This window comes from Sander lucioperca, chromosome 10 (assembly GCF_008315115.2).
Source record: "Sander lucioperca isolate FBNREF2018 chromosome 10, SLUC_FBN_1.2, whole genome shotgun sequence".
NCBI lineage: Eukaryota > Metazoa > Chordata > Actinopteri > Perciformes > Percidae > Sander > Sander lucioperca.
In genome coordinates this window covers 13,546,595-13,557,218 of record NC_050182.1, presented here as the reverse complement: position 1 = coordinate 13,557,218, position 10,624 = coordinate 13,546,595, and the positions used below count along the sequence as shown (strand labels likewise).

Genomic DNA, 10,624 nt, shown 5'->3' with positions numbered 1-10,624 from the left:
CACCTTTCCAGGTGTGGGGCGTCAGGGTTCAAGGCTGGGAGAGCCCCATGCAGCCCCCCTCATATTCACCTGTGTGCCATGATGTCTGCTGGCATTAATGACACCTGTGGCTCTGTGAACAATATAACTTGTGTTCTGTTTAAATATATATCTTGTCTATTTTGCACACTAATTTATTCTGGATGTCTCCCTATGGTGAGCAGTATTCTTTTTTTTAAATAATAAAATAAAAACGTTTCTTAAAATAAATGGTGTCATATTGTTTGGTTTTTTCGAAGATGCAGGTCTTTTGTTTTTGCGCTGGCGTTGACAGCTCTTCTTAGTTGGAGTCAGAGGTGTGAAGCGCGGCCTCCTGCAGAGCTACATCCTCCGGGTGTGAAGTCTGGCCATGAGTTGAAAGAGTTCAGTAGCAGTTATCACTTCAGAGACATCAAAGATAGCCCTGCTCACACATTATTTACTCATTTCTAATGCTTCTTAGGGTTAAACCAAGACTAAAAAAGATAATATAGCCCTGAGCAGTCTAACAGATTTACCATGAATAAAAAAATAAATTCAAAAAAAGCAAAATAATTGTTATATAAATCAAATCACATAACAATCCAGATTTAGCTAAAGCATACAGCCCTGGCACAGTGTTCCCATGTACATTTCTGTTCTTAAAGATCTGACTGAACTTGTTCTGTTCCTGAAAATAATTGTTATATAACAATTTCTTATATAATTACACACTGTACTTATAACTGCCTAGTCCCTGTCAAACTTACTCAGAATGCAACAGCACTAAACTCTTTGCTTTCTCAACAAGGAATCATTTATAGTTTCAGGATTAAATACCTTATTGCCATACAACTTAGTTGTTTGGAATGTGCCTCAGTGTGCTCATGACAGAACAACAAACACAATCACAGTCTTACAGTTAAGGTACATAATAAGACATAAAAACACATAATACATTAACCTCTACCAAGCCCCTATGTATAGGCTATCTAGGCAACACGTTTCTATTAGGTACAACTATGTCAAAATAACTTTTCTTTATCATACTCTTTACATGACAGGATGAGGTTGAGTGGTCTGAAACCTCCTCGAGCTCATGTCCACGTTTGTTTTCAATGTAATTAGTATTCCTTCTCTCACCTACATCGTGCCCAGCTGCTCACAGGCCATTTCTACGCGTGTCCGGTGTAAATTCACAGGAAACAAAACGTGTCTCAACACCTCCTGCAGCTCTTTGAAGTTCAGTCACACGCACGAGGACAGTTGGTCTGATCATAGCTGTCTGATTACTGTTTCCCCCATCAAAAAGCAATATATGGATAGTTTAAAACCGACATAAAAAAACGTTTTGTCCATTTAGTTATCAGTAAATGTGCCAAGAGTTGGGTGAGCATTCCCGTGGAAGCAGTGAGCAGTAGGCCTATATTTGGTCTATCATAAGGCCCTGCCGTTAATTTTTAATTATGAAAAAACGAGAATGCAGTCACCTTTATTTATGGAAGAGTTTTTATAGATAGATAGATAGATAGATAGATAGATACTGTATTGATCCCCAAGGGGAAATTCAAGAACTTGACTATGAACTTAATTTGACACAAATCCAAACAATAGAGGAATTTATATCGGCTCGTTCAGTAAAACATTGTCTTGTTTATCAAAAGACAATATTTAAAAATGTGAAATTCTTCGTTTTTATTTATTAGGCCAATCGTTTCCATTGCTGGACGTCACGGGCGTGAGACAGCATGGGAGACCCTTTTCTGACTCTCGTGGGAAAAAGACAAGGAAGCGTTCATTTGCACTTTTATTATCTGTTAGTGCTAGTACATCATTAAACGAAGTGTGTGGAGGACTGCGAGCTTATAGGTTCCCACACACACACACACACACACACACACTTTACACACACTGGTCACTCAATTACGCACCGAGGTTGCTACGTCTTTTTACTTCTTTTATTCCTTAGTTCCATATTAGTTGAGCTCATTAGCATTGTAGGTCTGCCTCAGATTCACTGAAGAGTGAGTGCTCTTCAGTGTAATTTTTCGGTCATTTTTTTGTATCTTACAAATTAGTATGCCTCTATCAAACTCTACTCGCTGTAATAATGTCTGGTTTCTTGTGAATAAGGATTACTGCTGTGTTTATTCCTCCACCAAGTTAATTTGAATGCATTTAATTGGCACCCAGGTGTTAAAGTCTCTGACTAAATGATCAGAATGAAACGCAGCAGGACTCTGCTGGTTTAAATTGTGACTTTCAGTGAAGATAAATATATTGACTTTTACCATTGGATACTCTTTGTGACTTATCTCAATGACATTTGAAGTTTTTCTAAAGTCTTTCTAAATGAAGGCTTATAGGCACTTGCCATACAATATATGACTGATAAATAAGCAAGATACAAACGTTGGTCTCAGCTCAGCAGCCTCTGGTGGACATTTGATTCAGCTGAAAAAGTATTTATCTTGACGGGACTGACGAGTAAGACTTGCTCTAATGTACAAACATAATACAATATCATAAATACAAGCGTGTTTTGTAATACATAAGTCAATTGTTAAGGGTTTTTCAGCTGGCGCGCGTTGAATTAGGTGTGAAGTGGTCGCGTGCTGCTTGAGCTGCTGCACGTGTGTCTCAAAATGGTTTAGTGAATTTCAGTTTAACGAATAACAAAAAAACACGGGTTGTTCCCGCAGCCAAGAATAAATCTGAGATAGCAATCATTAACTGAACAATGATAAGTCATCTCTAAAATCAACAGTATTTTTACATTGATGCAGTGGTATTGTTACTTAAGTAAATGATCTGAGTACTTCCATCACTGCAAAACGGACTGCTTGCATAAGCAATGTGCATGAAGATAAACGGTTATAATGTTGCAGTGAGAATGAGGCAAATGGACACATATTCTCCACACCAAATGACAATAAATATATATAAACAAATGGTCTTTAGTCGACATGGCAACATGCAGACAAATGTTGAATGGGTGTGACAGTGGGAGGATGTCCCCCAGCTCGTTCTCATCATGGGAACGTGGAGCAGGAGGCTTCATCCTCTCTTTATTACCTGTTAAAACCGATACTTCATTCACAAAGTGTGCTTGGAGGAGAGGTGACTCTCAGGTTCCCACACGCACACGAGAACACGAGTTATTTTTTTATTTTTACTAAACACATTAATTGGAAGAGCCGCGCGTAAAAGTAAAGACTTTACGCGCGGCTCGGTTGTCCATAGAGAACTATAGTATTACATTTGACAAAATGTAATGTACTTGAAAATAGAGATGACACAACGACTTGATTCAGTTTTGCTTACTGAATGTGGGAGACTGTCCACACCGACAAACCTATAATAATTTGGGCAAATGTTAGAGTAGCTCCTTCAACTCTCTCTCATGGGAAACTTGGGCAGGGAGCTGTGTTCACACTTTATTACGTGTTAGAATCGATACATCATTACGAAGAGTGTCTGAGAGAGAGAAGACGCTTTCGGGTTCCCACGCGTTGCTTCTCAGAATGCCATCATGAAATGTGCCATTTGGTTTTAATCTCATTATTTCACAGGTATATGCAGAGCCATGCGTAAAAGGTGGCCTAATTTTACGCGCGACACATATATGCTACTCTCAGCAGACTTTGCAGATTGTTTGTTCGTTTGTTTGTTTTGAATACAATAAGATAGATTTCGCTTTGAACTGTAGTTTTTGATTTGGTTTTGTTTGCAGAGATGTGCATAAAAGAGTGGATTTTACGCACACCGTAACAGTTTACCTTGTTGCAGATTTTATGAGAACCTCAAGCAGCAGTGAGTCGGTGAATGAGTGAATGTTCTCGATTTCTTCAGATTTTCTCGGCTCCACACTCCTTATTTTCAGCAGTATCAGCCTGAGGACATGTCTCGTTTCTCCGTCCATAATAAAGGCGTGAGAAGTCACCACAGTCATTTGTCTGGGCATCACGCTGTTTTGGCGGATGCTTGTTGATTTCCCTTACATATGTAAAATGTGTCACACGAGCTGGTAACACCTGTCACAGGCGCGTGCTGCTCATACTCTGCGGGGCAGCTGCACGTGCGGATTTGAGAAGGGTCGTCTTTCAGTCTGCATTCATTCCTTGTCAAAATGTGTTAAAAATAGATCATTAAGAAAAATTTGAAGTAGAAATTAAAAAGATATATATATATATATATATATATATATATATATATATATATATATATATATATATCTTTTCAATTTCTAACTTTATTTCAATGTTTTAACATTAAAAGCCTCTTTCCACTGATATGTCCAAATTACTGTTAAACTGGAGCAGACTGTCAAACTGCAGGAAAAACGAGTCACAACAAAGCAGGTGTTTACTTGTAATGCTATGCTATAAAATATATTAAAACCATTAACGACTTGGTAAATCTAAGTGTAGTAGTTTCAGCATGGAGTAAAACTGAAATAAAATGAAGTCTGTGATCAGAGGCGGTGGGTGGAGCCTAAAGTTCCGCCCACCTTTGGCTTAAAAGCTGTCACTGAAGTCTCTGTGGTCACATTCAGCTGTGGCTCAAAGACCGACAGACCAGTTCTTGGAATACAATCATGAAGTTGCTTCAGGATTCAGAGGACGCAAAGGCCCAAAGGAAGGTAAGCAACTTGTATCATTTATGCTTTCATTAAATATTTCAGAATATTTGAGCCCTTCACAGGCTCTGTTATCTGTATAATCTCTCTTGAGATGTACATTACTCCTGTTCAGGGACAAACGCATAACTGTTGAAAAGACTGAAACAGTTTTGCCTTTAAACTCGTTGCATTTGTTCATTTATTAAATGATCTCTTTCTGTCTTGCAGAGTCTCAAACCTCAGGTGGAGAGACGTCGAAGGGAGAGAATGAACCGCAGCCTGGAGAGCCTAAAGACTCTTTTGCTACAGCGGCAGGTAAAGACCACAAAAACTCAGGTGGCCAGTTGGTTCATCCTACAAGATTGAAGGTCTTTTAGTAGGGGTTGTGGAACTGTGTATTAACTCTTTGTTTCTGTCCTAGGAAGCTACTCAGCGCAGAGTGGAGAAAGCTGAGATACTCGAGCACACAGTCGTCTTCCTGCAGAACACTGCTGAAGGAGACAAGACGAGAGCTGGAGGAGGTAATGGTGGAGCAGAAGGCCAGAAACACTCATTCCAAGACGGCTTCTCCACCTGCCTGCACACAGCTGCTCAGTTCCTGGGACCTGAGGGGAAAGGCCTGTGGCTTGGAGCCGCACTGGATGCATCTTTTGCTGCTCGCTTTTCCCATTCAGTCTCTGACTCTGCAGGCGTCCAAAGAAGAACTGAAGCTCATTCCTCCTCCAGCTCTCTGCTTCTCAGGAAGTCCTCCAGGTCTATTCTTCGGCTGCTGATGGACAGGTCCGGGCACAGACTGTGCACGCCTGCCCTTACTGTGACCAGTTGTGTTCAGACCAATGGAGACTCACATCACTTCCCCACGACTCCCCAACAGCCCCACAAAGTGACGAGTCGAGCGAGCAAACAGAGCTCGTCCCAGAACCAACCGGTCAGCCAGTCAATGTGGAGGCCGTGGCCCTGATCACCACGCAGTGACTTCAGAAACTGAACTTTTATTGACTCTAACATGCTGATTAATATGTATACAAGAGCATGTGTTCTTTAATTCGACTCTACAAGGACATATTCAGTGCAATATATTGAACAGAGGGCCTCCTGCTGTCTGTAAAGTCTGATAAATGTGTAGATATTGTATATCTGTTATGATCACACCAAGTGCTGCTACGGCCTTTACAGGCCAACTCGTGTTAATTGTGTCATATTATTATGAAGTATTTGTGCACCTTAATTTATTTTATTTGTCATCTGCAAATAAACAAAAGGAAAAATCACTCAACAATGCATATGTGTTAATTGATTGTTTGCTGGCACGTGTCTTTAGGAGCATAAGTGTGGACTTGTGCTGCCACGTGGGGATAAAAGGCGCCATGCGGTGACGTTTCACACAATAGAACAAGCTTAATCGTCACTTCTTACTTCGAAAAACTATAACATGCATACAGGTGGCCCAAACATTAAATACATGCTTACATTTAACGTAATACGCCTTTTATTATTACACGTATGGTATTGTCAGATTTATATTAAAATGATATGTATATGAAAGAAACATGGTTCAATTTAAACTAACTAAATAAATAGTTTTAATTTGCTGGAGTGGAAGCCGTGCATAAAATGTGCCAGTCCTGTGCGTAATGTCATATCTTCCTACTTTGAAATCGAAATTTAGTTGTGCCCGTTTAAACAAAAATGTAATTGAAAATTTAAAATAGAAATTATGTTATGGCCAAAGTCACTATTTACTGCATAAAGAACGAGGTATTTTGGTCGTGCCTAAAACAGTTCTTGCCGTGCGTAAAACAGTTCTTGCCGTGCCTAAAACAGTTCTTGACGCTCCGAGCATTTAATTGCATCATTTTAAAATGTTTTTCAAACAACAGGCAAGTCTTTCGGTCTGTGACTCATTTGCATTTCAATCGTCGGCGAATGCTCGTGGGAACGTGGGAAGTGTCTTCTCTCCAGTGAATCAGTATCAGTTTTAACAGATAGTAAAGCTGTAAATGCAGCGCCATTTCCTCTTTTCCCACGAGAAAGAGTTTGAACCAAAGAAAACTCCCGACGCTCCAACTTCTCCCTGATGCTCTGCATGGGCATCAGAACTGTCACGTGTAATGCCTGTTAATAAAATGCATATGTATGATATTTAAAATATAATCAATATCATCCATTGCCCTTCTCTTTGCTCTGCGCAGAGGTGTCTGTGGGCACCCGAGCCCATGGTTTATATATTTAAAAAAAGAAAACAAATCGTCCTGAATCGACTCAGCGTGTTGAGACTTCTACCTCAAATTGTACAAACATACCCACCTCCCCCAGCAACCACCCCTCCCCTCCTCGATCCCACCGTTTTTTATTCTCAAATTACTGATCTGAGACCTCGATCTCACCACCATGCAACAAATCAGCTTGTGCTCAGATACAAAAAAAACAAGACACAATGGTATGGAACCTTGCATTTTACGCGCAAACGGTGCGTAAAAAGCCATGCGTAAAATTACAGGAAATCTACAGAATTTGAGAGTTTACCTTAAAATATAGAAGTGTAAATTAAGATTTGTTGTCTTTGTTTTTCTAACGTGTAAAAGCTGGTACCCTCTTCTTACTGTATCCCAAAAGGACAGTTATTTATATGAGGATGCATTTTAGATTCGGGCCTTATAACAAACAGGACTGACCTTCTCCTGTCATGCTGGTGGCTTTATTGTGGGTAAAAACAAACCACTTCATAAAAATTCCAGCATTGTTTTGCTTTTCTAGTTGTATACTTCAGATCTCCTTTAGAATTTGAATATATTTTAGTTTGAACACTTTAGTATAGTCGCATTTTATAAAGTCATGGCGATGTCAAGACCTACAATATCTTCAGCACTATCAGACTTATATTGAGCTGTAATTCACATGAATTTATTTGGGGTTATAAATGCTGAGCTGGCGCGTGCCTGGAACAGACCTACAAAAAGGTCAAAGGGTTTAAACTCTTTCTAGTGGGAAAAGAGGAAATGGCGCTGCATTTACAGCTTTGCTGTCTGTTAAAACTGACACTGATTCACTGCAGAGGGTGGCACAGAGAGGAGACACTTCCACGTTCCCACGAGCATTCGCCAACAATTAAAATGCAAATAAGTTACAGACCAAAAGACTTCCTTTGTTGTTTGAAAAACATTTTAAACTGATGCAATTAAATACTCGGACAACGTGCAACGCCAAGAATTGTTTTACGCACGCCAAAATACATCGTTCTTTACGCAGAAAATAGTGACTTTAGCCTTAACAGCGATTCATATTCTCAATCGCTGTAGCAGTCACTCTGCTGAACGCTCAGAAATAGCCCCCACCCTTACACTGAACAAAGTCAATCAACACTGTTCTACTCATCTACCTCATGTATATTTCAATCTTACAATTACAATATTTGTTATTAATATATTACCATTGCACTGAACTGCCTTGCACTATATTTATAGCCTATTTAAATCTTAAATCTCAGATCTTACATCTTTTTTACTGATATTGCACTATTCCTTCCCTCTCTTCAATTGTTATTGTATATTTTTTGTAAATTTGTAAATTCTATTGTATTGTTACACTGTATACTTAACAGTATTTTTTTATATTTCTTACTGTCCTTTCTGTTTTTATTCTTCATATGTTAAGTGAGTGTTGTACTTTGAGAGCAAAGATTAACCGGAGTCAAATTTGTTTACATAAACCTGGCCAATAAAACTGATTTTGATTCTGAATTAACTGGCAAAAAAACGTTTTCACTCAATGTGAATTTTAAAGAAGGAAGATGTGACATTACGCACGGGAATGGCACCGTTTACGCATGTCTTCCACTCCAACAACGTATTTAGTTAGTTTAAATTGAACCATGATTCTTACATATAGGCCTACATACGTATACTTTTAATATAGAGCTGATACTCTACCATACGTGTAATAATAAAAGGCGTATTACGTTAAATGTAAGCATGTATTTAATGTTTGGGCCACCTGTATGCATGTTATAGTTTTTCGAAGTAAGAAGTGACGATTAAGCTTGTTCTATTGTGTGAAACGTCACCGCATGGCGCCTTTTATCCCCACGTGGCAGCACAAGTCCACACTTATGCTCCTAAAGACACGTGCCAGCAAACAATCAATTAACACATATGCATTGTTGAGTGATTTTTCCTTTTGTTTATTTGCAGATGACAAATAAAATAAATTAAGGTGCAAAAATACTTCATAATAATATGACACAATTAACACGAGTTGGCCTGTAAAGGCCGTAGCAGCACTTGGTGTGATCATAACAGATATACAATATCTACACATTTATCAGACTTTACAGACAGCAGGAGGCCCTGTGTTCAATATATTGCACTGAATATGTCCTTGTAGAGTCGAATTAAAGAACACATGCTCTTGTATATATATTAATCAGCATGTTAGAGTCAATAAAAGTTCAGTTTCTGAAGTCACTGCGTGGTGATCAGGGCCACGGCCTCCACATTGACTGGCTGACCGGTTGGTTCTGGGACGAGCTCTGTTTGCTCGCTCGACTCGTCACTTTGTGGGGCTGTTGGGGAGTCGTGGGGAAGTGATGTGAGTCTCCATTGGTCTGAACACAACTGGTCACAGTAAGGGCAGGCGTGCACAGTCTGTGCCCGGACCTGTCCATCAGCAGCCGAAGAATAGACCTGGAGGACTTCCTGAGAAGCAGAGAGCTGGAGGAGGAATGAGCTTCAGTTCTTCTTTGGACGCCTGCAGAGTCAGAGACTGAATGGGAAAAGCGAGCAGCAAAAGATGCATCCAGTGCGGCTCCAAGCCACAGGCCTTTCCCCTCAGGTCCCAGGAACTGAGCAGCTGTGTGCAGGCAGGTGGAGAAGCCGTCTTGGAATGAGTGTTTCTGGCCTTCTGCTCCACCATTACCTCCTTCAGCTCTCGTCTTGTCTCCTTCAGCAGTGTTCTGCAGGAAGACGACTGTGTGCTCGAGTATCTCAGCTTTCTCCACTCTGCGCTGAGTAGCTTCCTAGGACAGAAACAAAGAGTTAATACACAGTTCCACAACCCCTACTAAAAGACCTTCAATCTTGTAGGATGAACCAACTGGCCACCTGAGTTTTTGTGGTCTTTACCTGCCGCTGTAGCAAAAGAGTCTTTAGGCTCTCCAGGCTGCGGTTCATTCTCTCCCTTCGACGTCTCTCCACCTGAGGTTTGAGACTCTGCAAGACAGAAAGAGATCATTTAATAAATGAACAAATGCAACGAGTTTAAAGGCAAAACTGTTTCAGTCTTTTCAACAGTTATGCGTTTGTCCCTGAACAGGAGTAATGTACATCTCAAGAGAGATTATACAGATAACAGAGCCTGTGAAGGGCTCAAATATTCTGAAATATTTAATGAAAGCATAAATGATACAAGTTGCTTACCTTCCTTTGGGCCTTTGCGTCCTCTGAATCCTGAAGCAACTTCATGATTGTATTCCAAGAACTGGTCTGTCGGTCTTTGAGCCACAGCTGAATGTGACCACAGAGACTTCAGTGACAGCTTTTAAGCCAAAGGTGGGCGGAACTTTAGGCTCCACCCACCGCCTCTGATCACAGACTTCATTTTATTTCAGTTTTACTCCATGCTGAAACTACTACACTTAGATTTACGTTAATGGTTTTAATATATTTTATAGCATAGCATTACAAGTAAACACCTGCTTTGTTGTGACTCGTTTTTCCTGCAGTTTGACAGTCTGCTCCAGTTTAACAGTAATTTGGACATATCAGTGGAAAGAGGCTTTTAATGTTAAAACATTGAAATAAAGTTAGAAATTGAAAAGATATATATATATATATATATATATATATATATATATATATATATATATATATATATATATATATATATATATATATATATATATATCTTTTTAATTTCTACTTCAAATTTTTCTTAATGATCTATTTTTAACACATTTTGACAAGGAATGAATGCAGACTGAAAGACGACCCTTCTCAAATCCGCACGTGC

General features: G+C 39.6%; 2 protein-coding genes across 2 annotated transcripts; one reads left to right on the top strand and one right to left on the bottom strand.

Moving 5' to 3' along the window:
• Positions 1-4,240: 4,240 nt before the first annotated feature.
• On the top strand, positions 4,241-5,873 carry LOC116036146 (transcription factor HES-2-like). Its single transcript, XM_031279641.2, has 3 exons — positions 4,241-4,639; positions 4,847-4,933; positions 5,040-5,873. Exons 1-3 carry the CDS (start codon positions 4,595-4,597, stop codon positions 5,577-5,579), a joined length of 672 nt encoding a protein of 223 aa, XP_031135501.1. The 5' UTR covers positions 4,241-4,594; the 3' UTR covers positions 5,580-5,873.
• Positions 5,874-8,777: 2,904 nt separating this feature from the next.
• On the bottom strand, positions 8,778-10,422 carry LOC116036144 (transcription factor HES-2-like). The gene is made up of 3 exons (XM_031279638.2): positions 10,033-10,422; positions 9,739-9,825; positions 8,778-9,632 (listed from the first exon to the last, which is right to left on the bottom strand). Exons 1-3 carry the CDS (start codon positions 10,075-10,077, stop codon positions 9,093-9,095), a joined length of 672 nt encoding a protein of 223 aa, XP_031135498.1. The 5' UTR covers positions 10,078-10,422; the 3' UTR covers positions 8,778-9,092.
• Positions 10,423-10,624: the final 202 nt, after the last annotated feature.

What these genes read in the sequence shown, in the direction of transcription:
- LOC116036146 (XM_031279641.2), top strand. Translation starts at nt 4,595, where the DNA reads ATGAAGTTGCTTCAGGATTCAGAGGACGCAAAGGCCCAAAGGAAG. An exon ending in ACGCAAAGGCCCAAAGGAAG is followed by an intron (nt 4,640 to 4,846) that starts GTAAGCAACTTG and finishes TCTGTCTTGCAG; the next exon opens with AGTCTCAAACCTCAGGTGGA. An exon ending in CTCTTTTGCTACAGCGGCAG is followed by an intron (nt 4,934 to 5,039) that starts GTAAAGACCACA and finishes TTTCTGTCCTAG; the next exon opens with GAAGCTACTCAGCGCAGAGT.
- LOC116036144 (XM_031279638.2), bottom strand. Translation starts at nt 10,077, where the DNA reads ATGAAGTTGCTTCAGGATTCAGAGGACGCAAAGGCCCAAAGGAAG. An exon ending in ACGCAAAGGCCCAAAGGAAG is followed by an intron (nt 9,826 to 10,032) that starts GTAAGCAACTTG and finishes TCTGTCTTGCAG; the next exon opens with AGTCTCAAACCTCAGGTGGA. An exon ending in CTCTTTTGCTACAGCGGCAG is followed by an intron (nt 9,633 to 9,738) that starts GTAAAGACCACA and finishes TTTCTGTCCTAG; the next exon opens with GAAGCTACTCAGCGCAGAGT.